The sequence below is a fragment of the Acyrthosiphon pisum genome, chromosome A1, assembly GCF_005508785.2.
Source record: "Acyrthosiphon pisum isolate AL4f chromosome A1, pea_aphid_22Mar2018_4r6ur, whole genome shotgun sequence".
In the NCBI taxonomy this organism is placed as follows: Eukaryota; Metazoa; Arthropoda; class Insecta; order Hemiptera; family Aphididae; genus Acyrthosiphon; species Acyrthosiphon pisum.
This window is the reverse complement of record NC_042494.1, coordinates 98,044,162-98,059,310: the sequence shown is the minus strand read 5'-3', so window position 1 is coordinate 98,059,310 and position 15,149 is coordinate 98,044,162. Positions and strand designations below refer to the sequence as shown.

The following is a 15,149-nucleotide window of genomic DNA, read 5'->3' as shown; positions in this document are numbered from 1 at the left end:
TAATATCATTGTTAGCGAGTGGTTTTACTTTTTTTTCCAGTTTTATTTTGGGCCGGTAAAACATTTAGCCCCCCCCCCCCCCCCATCTCAAAAACTGAAATTACGCCACTGTTATATCCTTGAAAATTTTTTCATATTTTGTAAATTTTTCTTAAACTTTTCTCGATAAAAACTTTTTCACTTAGTAAAAAATCTTGAAAATTTAATGCTGTAGATTCCCTATAAATTTCATTCATAGGAGTTCAAAAAATTAATGATATACATAGGCTCAATTATTTTTATAACCATTTAAAGTTCAAATTTTGACAATATTTTCAAAATATTATTTTGACTCTTTTATAGCCATGAGACATTTTTAAAATGTAAATAATTTAAAGTATACTTAAACAGAACATTCATTTTTTTGAGCATTTAAACTTAACTACTTATAATTTTTACGGTATTTTATATTCAGCCGTAAATTATCGAATTCCCATTAATCGATATTTGATATTTAGTTGTATTTCTTTAACGAACGACCGTAGATTCTTGAAATGTTCACCAAATATCTATATTTGGATTATCCTTCCATGGTAAAATTGTCAAACAATTTAGATTTTTTTATGAGCTATGTATATCAAATGTTGGATATTTTTTTTCACACTTAGAAATCCATAAAAAATTTTCTTTTCATAGCTCATATGTGGAATGTTTTAAGTTTTTACAATTAATATTATTTTAAATAATTTCGAGATAACAAAAATAATTTGAGGATAAATCGTTATTATAATAGGTTTGATTAAGTTTTAATATGAAAAGCCATCCAAATGTGAATTTCAAACACTCATAAAAATATATTATGTGCATTTTGCTTTATGTTTATTTTTTTTTTAAATTCAGTTACAAAATTTACGAGGAATATTGTATCACATTTTCGAGCGTTTGGTTAACCTAAACATTGTCAATTTTAACCACAGAAAGGAAAATGTATTATAATATTATTATACATGAGTTTATATGTCAAATAAAAATACATGTCTTTGAACTTTAAAGATATTTCATTTGCAACAGAAATACAAATTTGATTTTGTCAAAAACTGTTGGTTTAAAAATTCTTATTTTACCTAACTTTTTTTAAACTATTAAATACTTACAAGTAATTTTTACTTTCGACCTCCCCTCTATTACCAACTAGATCCAATTTTCAACCAGAAATCACCATCAAAGTTGAAGGTTGAAACATTTTTACATTCACTCAATCTAAAATGTGATCACACGGTGTCTTAGTTAGGCATTCTCATTACATCTTTGGCGTGTAGTCATATTCCATCATATTATTATTATGTGGTTCGATGAAAAATAATGTCTACATTTGCCTGTCTTTAAATATTGCTATATTTTTGTTATGAGATGAATTATATTAATATGTTCTTCAATTACATAATCTTATCATATATATTAGGAACAGTAATGTAATAATATAAATTAGGGGGCTACTGAGTACCTACCTACTGAGTGTAGTGTGGCACAATATGCTACGCATCCCAACAAACACTGTTCATTATAATAAATAGTAATTAATAAGTAGGTAATAAGTTATTACTAATAACATAATTTAGGTGAATGCAAATCAAAAAGCTTTGGCCAAACATATGTTCATTATATTACATAGTGACATAGTCACATATAGGTATAAGATTATATTATACTACTAGCATGGGTGCAACTAGACCTCTAAAACGCGGGGTGCTATAATATTTCATATTTTAAAAACTAAAAAACATAACATTTAGGCGGTATTTCACTATAATAATATGATAGTTAGACCTAAAAAAACAAGGGGTGCTAAATTAGAACTCCTTTGCACCCTCCTAGTTTCGCCAATGACTACTAATAAATATAATATTAAAACACGAATAAATAATAATTATGAATGGAAACATATTATCAACATTACAAAAACTACTCTTAACAAATATCCCTACAACGAGGAACCAGTGGAGTGTGGACATCCTGCAATCGCATGATACCCGTCAGATTATCCGCCAGCTTACCTAGCCGATCAGAGCAATGTGTCAATGTCAGAGTAGTGTACACTCATTTGCAAAATACGGGTACAATGGTACATGGTAAAAATCGAAGAAGTGTTAATACGGTTCACGTAGTAGTTCAATTTTAATGTACATGTGTGTTCAGTTATTTAATAATTTATTACATATATAAAAATCGCGGTCCTACAATCCTACGAAGAAATATTGGCGCTCGGGTAGGTAAGTATAGGTACACTTGTCCTGTATATGCTATCCCCGCTCTTATTCTATTAATTACAGCATCATATAATATTATTAATTAGTATTTATAAACCTATTATGAAAACTAATAATTTAGGTAGGTATACATTTTTAACTTCCACTATTATTAATTTATATTATGTTAAATTAATAAAGTTGTAGAATACCTGATTTTATATAATTGGGTGAAAAGCGATTCTTTTATCTGATGTAGCTTTAACTTTAACTTTTTAAGTATAAATGTTCAAAGGAATAACCAACGTAAAGCCGGTTGTGTGTAAGTATTATACTTGTACTAAAATTACATACTTACCTAACGTATTATAAATCTCAATTAGTGGCATCGCCAGGATTATGAAATGGGGGAGGGGGTTATGTACAATTTAAAATAAGTTTTTTACAGCTATCGTATATAAATAATATAATTAATACATTTGTTAGGTGAATAAATTTACAAATGTTAATAAGGGAGTTAAACACGCAAAACTTTCCTTTGATATGCCACTGGTCTTGACTCAATATATATAGGTAGTAGGTTTTGAATTTTAGACTGTTTATTATAAATTCCCAATAGTCGTCAGAAAAATTTTTTTGTAAACAATAGGTGATTTCTTTCAAATATAATATTTGTAGATTTTATAATATAATAATATATTTATAAGTCATAAATTCATAACAATGCTCGTTTTAATATTTATGATGACTATAACCCAGTCCTGTGAACTGTTGTGGTTATAGTCACTCGCATAGAAATAATTTTTTATATCCCTGCACAATCGATTTCAATACGTATATAATAATTAATTAAATATAATTGAATTTCATTAGAACCTTATTAATATATGACGTTTAAATTGCGTTATTTATTGATTAAAAAAATATATACTAAAGCGGCTTAATAAGTAGAATATAATAATTTTTTTCAAACTATAACATATTCTTGAGGATCATAGACTAGACCAGTGTTTCTCAACCTGGGGGTCACCAACTTTTATTTAGGGTCGCATATGAATTAAAATTGTATGTATTATATGTATCAGTAAATATTTGGTAAACATTTTGTTGATTAAAAATAATTATAATATTATATGTTGTATAATTATATATAGTATTATATTTTATGTTGTGTACGATGCACAGTAATTTTCGTATTGATTATTAATAGTATTTAAAAAAAATATATGTAGGGGGTCGCTGAAAAATTGAAATTCAAAAGGGGGGTCGTCACAGTAAAAAGGTTGAGAAACACTGGGCTAGACTTCATCCTCACGGGCAGCCTAGATACCTTAATGAAGGGAAAAACTTAAAAGAGAACACTATCTAATGCCCATTGAAATTAGGTATAGTTAAAGATAGATGTTTTCTATTTAAAGGACTTTAAAGAGGACTCCTTCCTCTCAATGAAGTATTTAGATAATTTTAAAGTCTGTATTATCTATTTAAAATTAATAATCTACAGTATTTTATATACCTTTAAAGTTTAAATTTAACTCCAGAAATATTATTCATCTATAGCCCTATATTACACCATTTAGCTATAAATAAAAAAAGCGGGTAAGTGGGTGTCACTCTGCTGTACAGTAGGTTACAAGTGGGTCACTGTAATGGATGATGTTAAATTTGAATTCAACGATATAATATAAAATATAAATTATAATATCATTGTATGCGAAAAACGATTCTGAGCGGAGACGGTTTGTCAGCCTAGGACAGGGGCGGACTGGGCCGGCGGGATACGGGGAACTTTCCCGGTGGGCCGCTGCTCAAAAATAATTTGTTATTATTATATAATTATTAGTTATACATTTTAATAAAATGGTTAATAGGTATAAATATAAATTATAAATATTTTATATTTTAATATCATAACGCGCATGAATGAAAAATTGTTTACATTTGGTGTTTAAAATAGGTTTCAGTTCGACTAACCCTCCTCCCCCCAATCCCAGCAACCATAACAATTATTATTTATAACTTCATATACGCAAAGGGCAAGTTAATGAAAATAATTAACTCAAGTTAAGTTAAGAGGACACAAGATTGATAAGTTATAAGTTAACAGTTAACAAATTATAAATTTAACTCGATAAGTTAAAAGTTAATATAGAAAATAATATTAACTTAACTCAGTTTAAAAAAGTTAATCTATTATTTTTTTTTAATTAGTATGTAAATCACATAAAGAGTGAATGTGTCTTTCTAGTTTCTAATTTATATAAATTATAAAAAACAATTTTATTGAACTTTTATCATAATGTACACTGTTACCATTTTACTTTTACTTTACTATTATTTACTAATTAAAAAAACCACAGTAATTTATTAAGATCTAAATTAACCTATTAAAATGTTTGATTAGATTTTAAAATATAGGTACAAAAAAAAATAAAGAATGTTTAATTTATTACAATATTTTACACATTAGTATTACACTATGTGTTATTGTACCTAATGTTAATACTAACATAGTATAACATATAGTAATATAGGTAATTATAAATAATTATACATTATACTTTTTAGTCTATAATTCAGGTCTTCAGATAATAATAATATATAATGTACTAAAAATACTGAGAATCTTAAGTTGTTTTCTGAGAAAATTGAAAATGTGTAGAGGATGCATTTCTTATTGAATAAAGCGTTAGTATATTTGAGTTTTTACATTTTGCGGTGGCGAGAAATGGCAAGGGCCGGTCAAAATATAGATTTCCCGGGCCGAAATGTTGCCCCAGTCCGCCCCTGGCCTAGGATATTTTGTATTGTAATATTGTAAAATATAATAATATACTTCAGAGTTTAGAATAAGTTTCAAGTGACAAGTAGGTACACCCAATAATAATATTTTTTTAATATAACACAAAACTAAAATCGTTCTTCTTTGTTTAAATATTTGATTTTGTCCAAATTTTACATAAAATAAAACTGATTTTATATTGTTTGATTACAGAATAATCTAGGTACTTACATGGAGCCTTGTTTTAAATGTTCAACCCTTAGGTATAAAAGTTTAAAATTTTATAATTTATTATCTAAATTACAAAATTATTTTTAAATTTTAAATTTAATAAATCTAGTCGACATAACATAACGAAATTGTGGACATGTATTTTTAATATTTTTTAACTGCAATTGTAACAACGATCAGGAGCCTTGTATTCAATTTTCAAGTTTTTTGATCCAACGAATAACATTTTTCATTTTCTTGACATTTAGAGAAAAAAAATTTTAACTAAAAATGTCCGTAAACAGCTCAAAACATTTTGAAAATTTTATGGTCTAGAAAATGATAATATATTCATGTATTTACCGTAATTTGTTTTAGTTACACCAAAAACCAAAATTGATTTTGTTAAAAACCTATTTTGCATAAAAATTCCCGTTTTTCCCGGCGCTTTTAAATACTGGAATTATTTACTTTTGACCCCCTGAAGTACTAGATTCGCTTTCCTATCAGAGAAGATGCCGTTGAAGAAAATCTAAGCATTTTTAAGGTCGTAAATGCTGACGACCAAAAAGAACCATGGATGACCGACCGGCGCCTTTCAAAAATTTCAGGGGAGCCCCTAAGCTGCCACTGTAGACACGCCTGTATTATGAATAGGGAACGGATTTGAATACAAATTGCATTTTTTTCTGAATGTCCGCGAACATTGCTTTCCAAGCTCAAAGTTCATTTCATACATCAAAAAATTAAAAAATGTAACTTTTATTTTGTATTTTTTTACATTTTTTGACATTTTTATGTTTTGAAATCATTTTTTATATAGGCATGGATAAAATTCGATAAAAATGTATGAACATTCATTCTAAAAAAATAAAAATAAATATTTATTAGGTTACGAAATTACGAAATTATTGTAAAAAAAAAAACTATAAGCTGTAATTGAAAAAAAATTTGGGATTTAAAACAATAAAACATATTTCAAATATTTTGGAAGGAAAAGCAACACCTCGAAATAGTACAATATCTGAAGAACTAACTGCTGATGACATGGCTCTATGAAGTTTGCACCTATGACGTCGAACGAAGTTTCTCGAGATACAAAACAACACTGGCCGATGACCGTCGAAGATTTGTTTGAGAATATTAAGCAGCACCTGATTATACAGTGATATGAAACAAAAGGTATAAATATAACGAATATACCTATTCATCTTTTGGAAATAATTTTTAGGATAAAAAGAAGATAATTGAGAAGACAAGAGGTCTTATTGTATTTGAATATTTTTTAAGTTTTTTAGGGCATTTTTGTATATTAAAACATTTTTTAAGGCATTGTCGTATTTTTTTTTTTTTGACATTTTGCTTATTTTTTATGGCATTAAAGTCCGTTTCCCTAATAATGAGGATACATAATATTATATTTTTATTTTTACTGAATGAAATCCAGTTATTTTTCTGCATTACCCACCATCATAATATTATCACAGAAATATTTAGTCAGGTTTCCGGTTAGGTACTTACAATTTATTTGTATTTTTTCTGCTTACCGTACTAAAATGTATTATATAAAATTTGACGGTTTTTTCATCAATGATATTACAAATGCTTAACTCTACTGAAAAAAAACTATTTATACAAACATAACTCCAATGTTTTATTCATAATTTTGAAGGTGTTCACTTAAGTAATATGATCTTTGATCAAATAAACAACTAAGGGTGATTTTTCATTAACAAGGCATGGTATAAGGTAAAAAAATTGTATTTATTAGATAATAACAAAATGGATAAATGTTACCACTGTTTCTCAATAAGATAAGGAATACATTTTAATTAAATAAAGGAATGTGCATAATTTTAGATTAATTAATTAATCGACTTCTTCAATAGTTGGGCCAGCACCTGCACCAGGAGCTCCAGCACCACCATCTCCACCAGGGAAACCTCCTGGCATGCCACCAGGGAAACCTCCCGGCATACCACCGGGCATGCCACCAGGCATACCACCACCAGCACCAGCATACAATTTTGTGATGATTGGGTTGCAAATGCTTTCCAATTCCTTTTGCTTGTGTTCATATTCTTCCTTGTCAGCCAGTTGGTTAGCATCCAACCACTTTATAGTATCATTGACTTTGTCCATGATTGTTGTCTTGTCAGAATCTGGAATTTTGTCCTTGATTTTTTCATCTTCCATTGTGCTTTTCATGTTGAAGCAGTAGGATTCCAAACCGTTCTTGGCTGCAATGACACCTTTCTGTTTTTCGTCTTCATTCTTGTATTTCTCAGCGTCATTAACCATACGCTCAATATCTTCCTTGCTTAAACGTCCCTTATCGTTGGTGATGGTTATCTTATTTTCTTTGTTGGTGGACTTTTCAATAGCGCTAACATTTAAAATACCATTAGCATCAATGTCGAAGGTAACTTCAATCTGAGGGACTCCACGTGGGGCGGGAGGAATAGCAGTCAGCTCGAATTTTCCCAACAAGTTATTGTCCTTGGTCATGGCACGTTCTCCTTCGTATACTTGGATTAAGACTCCAGGTTGGTTATCAGAGTAGGTGGTGAAAGTTTGTGTTTGTTTAGTTGGGATGGTTGTGTTACGCTTGATGAGAGCGGTCATTACACCACCAGCAGTTTCAATACCCAAAGACAGAGGGGTGACATCAAGCAACAATAAGTCTTGGACTTCTTCAGATTTGTCTCCATGCAAGATGGCGGCTTGTACTGCTGCACCGTAAGCAACAGCTTCATCAGGGTTGATGGATTTGTTCAATTCTTTACCGTTGAAGAAGTCTTGCAACAATTTCTGTACTTTAGGGATACGGGTAGAACCTCCGACTAATACAATGTCGTTAACAGCAGATTTGTCCATCTTGGCGTCACGCAGAGATTTCTCAACTGGCTCCATTGTGCTGCGGAAAAGATCAGCATTCAATTCTTCAAAACGAGCACGAGTGATAGATGTGTAGAAGTCAACGCCTTCAAACAAGGAATCAATTTCAATGCTTGCTTGGGTGGACGAGGAAAGAGTACGCTTTGCACGTTCACAGGCAGTCCTCAAACGCCTCAGGGCTCTCTTGTTAGTGGTTACATCCTTCTTGTACTTGCGTTTGAACTCTTGTACAAAGTGATTGACCATTCTATTGTCAAAATCTTCTCCTCCCAAGTGAGTGTCTCCAGCAGTCGATTTAACTTCAAATATTCCGTCTTCGATGGTTAAGATGGATACATCAAAAGTACCACCACCCAAATCAAAAATCAGAACGTTGCGTTCTCCAGACGTTTTCTTGTCCAGACCATATGCAATGGCAGCAGCTGTAGGCTCATTGATGATACGCATTACATTCAAACCAGCAATAGTACCAGAATCTTTGGTAGCTTGACGCTGGGAGTCGTTAAAATATGCAGGTACAGTGATAACAGCGTTTGTTACTGTTTTTCCTAGGTAGGCTTCAGCGGTTTCTTTCATCTTTGTCAAAACCATAGATGATACCTATACACAATTAAAAAAATTATTATTTGTAATATTTTATATTTAGTAATTTAATAGGTACCTCTTCTGGTGAGAAGACTTTGTTTTCTCCTTTGTAGGAAATTCTGATCTTAGGTTTACCACCATCACTGATTACTTCGAAAGGCCAGTGTTTCATATCAGCTTGTACAGTAGCATCTTCAAAACGTCTTCCAATCAATCGCTTAGCGTCTTTAATATTAAAAAATTAATTATAAAAGTATAATACACATTGATAAAAATATTAAGTACTAGTTATTTACCGAAGATTGTGTTGTTGGGGTTCATAGCGACCTGATTTTTAGCAGCATCACCAATGAGACGTTCAGTATCGGTGAAACCGACATAACTAGGTGTAGTACGGTTTCCCTGATCATTAGCAATGATCTCTACTTTGCCGTGTTGGAAGACACCAACACACGAGTAAGTTGTACCCAAATCAATACCAACAGCAGGAGTTTTGGCTGCCATTTTAATTTAATATGAGCGTTCTTTTAAGTCTTGATAATTGAATTGTTCTAGAAAAAAAAAATTCAGTTGTTAATTGGGAAATGGACGCAGTTATTTTAATACTTAAATGTGTTGTTGAACAAGGATATGAGATAAGTTTTTATTTTGATTTATAATATTATTTTTATAAATAATTTATTAGGCTGCCAAAGCAATGACACATAACACATCAATATTAGACTTAACTATAATTTAATAGCATCTATTAATTTTTAATGAAGCAATAAATCAATAATTGGGAGGCAATTAATTATGTTGTTCATTTATAATGAGTATTTAACCTAAACCTAACCAATATTGCGCGGACTTGGATCCAAAAGGTTCTTTTTGTCAATATTTTATTATTTTTTGAATACCAAATTTCTTCTCAATGAACTGTTGAGATAATATAAACTCTGATTTAATTTAAAAGGTTTTGATAATTTATATGTCCAAATCAAATAATTATAAGCTGAAAAATATTTTAACATCAACTTGGCTTTTCTGAAAAATTTCAAATTTACACATAGAACCCTTTGGGATCCAAACTTAAAACCAAAAAGAAAACAGTATCCAATGGCCATTGAAACTATAGTTAAAGATAGATGTTTTCTATTTGCTTAATACCTAGCTATCTATATTAAAAAACACAAGAAAATTAAAGCAGCAACACATAGCAAAAGGCTAAAGCATTTACAAAACCTATTTATGACTTAGTAGAGAACAATAGTTATTTAAAAGTAATATGATTCACATTAAATCACATTTCATTATGAGTAATTTTTTGTACTAAAATTTTTTCATATTTTTTCAATAGATATAATATTATCTGCTGCTAATCTAAATTTATGTAAATGTTTAATGTATTTTTTTTGCTGTTTATTCTCAAATTAAGAGGATGCAGCGCACTATTTGTTTTCTCTCTCTGGCCCACGCGCAACATAGACAAAACGCATTTAAGCAAAATCATTTTTTCTATGTGTTTAAAGTAATCTTAGAGTAAAGTCACCTACTACAAAAAAGATGGAGAATAATATTTTTTGAGGGAATGACATATCAATTTTATATTTTATTATTATTCAACTTTGTATTCGACTTTCAAAATAAATAAAAAAATGTTGCAAATTTAAATAATGTTTAAATTGTTTTAAGACAATATTTAGACAAATCGACATGTCATTCCCTCAAAATTATTATTCTCTTATCTTCTTTGTCATGGGTGACTTTACTCTAAGATTACTTACACTTAGAAAAAATGATTTTAAGTAAATGCATTTTGTCAATGTTGCGTGCGAGCCAGAGAGAAAAAAAATAAGTGCGCTGACAGCCTCTTAAATTAAATTGGAATTTTAAATACCTAGATATTAAGGTCATGATGATTTACATATTATGACTAAGGAATAATAAATTATGCATTTATACCTAGATTATATCTACAGTTTACTATGTTATAATGTAATTGAACAACCTAGTAACAAACTATCAAGACAAAAATGTATATCACATTATAAATTCTTATTTTGAATTAATATTTGTTAAAATGTATTAAGTAATCATGAGCTTATCCACAACATTATTATTAGTATAAACGTAGGTCACTTTAAAATGACACCTTGTTGTGCTGGAAACTAACTGGTTCCACACCTCATAGTTTAGACCACGGGGCACAAACTAAGATTATAAATTTCAGCCCGCGGTTCAGTCATAGTACACATCAGAAAGTTCAAGTAAAATGCAAAGATAAACTAAAATAATAAATATGAATTTTAAGGTCATGTAGGAAACATAGGTACCATAATATAATATTCAAATAACTAGGGATATAATCATGTAATTACATAAGCGTGATTAGACTTCATCAGCAGGGGTAGCCTAGCTAATAACCGGCACTACCTTATTAGTGAACTGAAAAAAGCCCTAACACCCAAAAAGCCATATTTTTCTAAGCCCCCCCCCCCCCACAATGAAATATTTATATAATTTAAAAAAGTCTAAATTATCTATTTACAATAATAATCTACGGTAACTTCAGAAATATTATTCATCTACAGCCTTGGATTACAGCAACAATAATATCAATAATACCTAGATGTGTACCGTACCGTCGTTGTCCGTCTCAAGTCTTTATAGTAGGTTTTTCCGATTTCAAAAGTCAGGAAATCAATCTTTGTAAGTAAATGGTAATTATAACGATACCCACAAAAAAAATCAAGTTTAAAAAAATAATAAATGTTGTAACTCTTCTGACTTGACTCGGTTGACCGGTACCTTTCAAAAATTGCAGGGGCAGCTCAGGCACCCTAAGCTGCCACCGTAGACACACCTAAGTGTAATTACTATAGTTCACTATATCAGATGATTTATAACATATTTTATTTATCAAAATACCAATATTCTCGTATAAAAATATTCTAATACTATTTTTCACCATTTTAATTGTTTAGGTAAATCTACATGAATATTAGTTTTAAATTGGAAATTTCATAAATTTAGATTATATTGTTAAAAAATAAATTGACAATATTACAGTGTTGTTGTGGGGCTGTATCATAATATTATTTAATAATACACTTTAAAAAAAGTGGCAGGGGGCGGAAATGTCTGAAACAAAAATGTATTGGGAAAAATGTCGGCGACTCATATTATATGGCATATCTACTGAAATTTAATTTAGGTACCTACATCCGTTTAGGCACCCTTAAAAAAGATCAATCATTATTATTAAAACATTTTTAAATCGTCAATGAAATTATCCTTAATACTATAAATTCTGATGTTTGTATGAAAATAAGCTATATAAAAGTGGAACTTGGGTTTTTTTCATATTAAAATGGGTAGATAAGGTAATGTAAGATGTACCCATATTAGGTATGAAAATAAAACAGAAATCAATATGAACGCGATTACGGTTCGTAATTTGACAGGGGCACAGGGCTAGCGGAAATAAAAATGGAGTGAAAACAACGAGGAAAACAATTTACGAATTCGACCGATCACGCGATATTAACAAGTAACAATTGCAATTGAGGTGGTGCGGCCATTTTTATTAGTCGTTACCGGTAAAAACATGCGCGATCGTCGTTTCCACGGAAAAGCGAAGCGATATCGTCAAAGGCCGATTACGTCTCGCGACGGACGAGAAGAGACAATAATATTATTTACGAACATATTTTCCGTAATTGTGTGTAATAATGAAGAATAAAAACTTACCAAAAAGGTTAAGGAGCAGAACGACGGATGACAAACTCGGCAATTAGCGTCGGCGGTCAACGGTAAAATGGCTAAGGTTCTATGATGCTTGTCGTTGGATAATGACTTGACTGCTTCAGGCTTCAGCTATAGTGGCGGCGCTAACGACGAAAATACGGAATATTCGATAACACTCACCCCTGAGTCGACGTTTTGATTGGTGGGTTTACTGGGTTACCAGATTAACGGCTGAGTCACCGAGTCCCCTCCCCGAAACCACGTTTCGAGAACATTCTAGAAGATATTATAAACAGTCGTCGTTGTTGTTTTTTTTATTATTGTTCTCGTTCATGGAGTAAAAACGGTCACATACAAAGGAAACGAAATATTTATAAAAAATATTAAATATTTATATTATAATAAATTGGCAATCGGTGCGTTAATTACCACGAATTAAGATAATATTATACTTATCTTCATTCGTGATGTGAACCGAATTATGATTTATGAATAATTAATAAAATCATAAGGTAGCAGTTGTTCCAAAGTTAATTTGTTTACATTTAATCAGAGGTTGCTTAAAATCTCTGAATTTAATTAATATCCAAATCACGATTAAAGATCTATCTATATAGCCATGAATCGTTATCCAAATCAATGTATAATATTAATTAGAATGCCTTTATAGAGAGGCCCATTAGCGCAAATAAAGGGGGGGGCTTGGGGGAATTAGTCCCCCCAGTACAAAATCTAGTAATTAGTACTAATTTTTATATTCTATGGTACTAAGCAATATGCCTATGGGGAGGCACTCTAATTAATACATTATATTATTTTTGTTCCGACGCTTATTTATTCCAATGACTAGGTAATTGTTCTACAGTATATTCATACCACTATAAAATACTTCCAATATTTTTTGTACTAAAGGCATAGATAATACCAAGGTGTATTGATAAGGTGTCGTCACTCTGGACCACGATTAAAGATATAAGTATATCTTTAATCGTGCTCTGGACCCCTGTACGTATACACTCTTGAGTCTTGATTGAAAATATTACCACAGTTCTAGTCACCACTCACCAGAGTCACCTTCCTGTCCTATGAAGGCCTGTTTATTCATACTTTTAAATGCAAAATGTCTTAAAAATTAAGAATTAAAATGCTATTTTTTTTAAATTGAAATTAGTATTTACAAAAACATTGAATAATAAAAAATTCTTTTTAATTGAGTTGGCATAATAAATTGGAGCCTGTAATTATACATTACATTTGCATTTTAATCATTTGTATTAGTTTTTATCGAATAGACATCAGTTATAAAATATGATGTATAATTAAGTCACTTCTTTGGATATTTGCATCCTTCTTAAAATCTTTAAATTAAATTCAAACTATTATGGTTCTGCTCCTAATTTTAACAGTAGTCTGGTAGAGTGGAGTATTATTTTCTAGTGCTCATAAAAATTCTAAAATCATGTTTAAATTATTTTGCATATTTTATTATATGATTAGGTATATTGTTTATATTATATTATTCAATATTAGTTATCTTATAAGCTTCAAACTAATTTTGAAAAATTATTTAGTTTTTTTGGTGTTTTCTTGTTTTTAGTAACTTTCTAATTTTTTTCTTTTTCAAGTGAATATCATTCTTATTTTGACATAATGCGTTATGATATATGTGATTAATATTTGACTGTGTATTGAGCAACCAACCTTTGTTAACTACCCTTTGTTAACTAACCTTTGTTAACTTCAATAACTACAAATTATGTTAGAAAAATGTATATGAAGTTTTTAAATTGAAATGCAACATTACAAACATGATCTTTTACCGGGACAGATAGTTGTATATTTAGATATTTTACAGTATAATCTATTACAGCGCTTCTCAAATTTTTTTGACATGAGGCTCCCTAAATTTAATGTAAAACTGTCAAGGCCCCCTTAATCAAAATTATTAATTGTTTTTTCTAAACTAGGTATATACTAAAAATACATGTACTATTTCACACAGATAAATTATTAAAATGTATACTTAGTAAATTAATGTTTTAATATACATTTGACTCATTTGAGAAATATAAATAATAGTATTAAAATTTAAGTATTTAAACTTTTTCCATAAACGTTTAAAGTCTAAAGAAAATAAGCACTGATCTAGGATGACCATATAAGTCTATCAACCATTTAGCATATAGATATTATGCTTCTATCCCCAGGATCTCAGTTAGAAAGCATTATGTATGATAATTTAGTGGATTAACTCTTACATTTTTCATATATTTTTTTTGTAATAGGAAATATAAAAAGGTGGGTAAGTGGATGTCGCTCTGCTGTACAGTAGGTTACAAGTGGGTCACTGTATAATGGATGGTTTTGAATTCAATAATATGATATCATTTTATAAGAAAAACGATTCTGAGCGGAGACGGTATGTCAGTCTAGGTATAAGACATAATATTATTATATTATAGTCTATAGTATTTAAAAAAAATTGACCTATAATAGGTACATATAATAAATTCCAAATTAATCATATAATCATAATATCTATTAGGTACTTATAACGCGATATACATCAACAAAAAACCGTGGTACTATCATAGATATATAATAGTATACTTTAGAAGTTTCAAGTATACCCAAGAATAATATTATACAATCACAACAAAATAACTAAAATAGTTATTCTAGGTTTTTAATATGTAATTTCGTCCAAATTTGTACTTAAA

At 29.8% G+C, this 15,149-nt stretch overlaps 1 protein-coding gene across 1 annotated transcript; it reads right to left on the bottom strand.

Annotated features, from left to right (window-relative positions):
• Window positions 1-6,962: 6,962 nt before the first annotated feature.
• Window positions 6,963-12,661, bottom strand: LOC100163748 (heat shock 70 kDa protein cognate 4). Its single transcript, XM_003244000.3, has 4 exons — window positions 12,433-12,661; window positions 8,997-9,251; window positions 8,777-8,925; window positions 6,963-8,715 (listed from the first exon to the last, which is right to left on the bottom strand). The coding sequence occupies exons 2-4, from the start codon at window positions 9,202-9,204 to the stop codon at window positions 7,087-7,089; spliced, it is 1,986 nt and encodes a 661-aa protein (XP_003244048.1). The 5' UTR covers window positions 9,205-9,251; window positions 12,433-12,661; the 3' UTR covers window positions 6,963-7,086.
• Window positions 12,662-15,149: the final 2,488 nt, after the last annotated feature.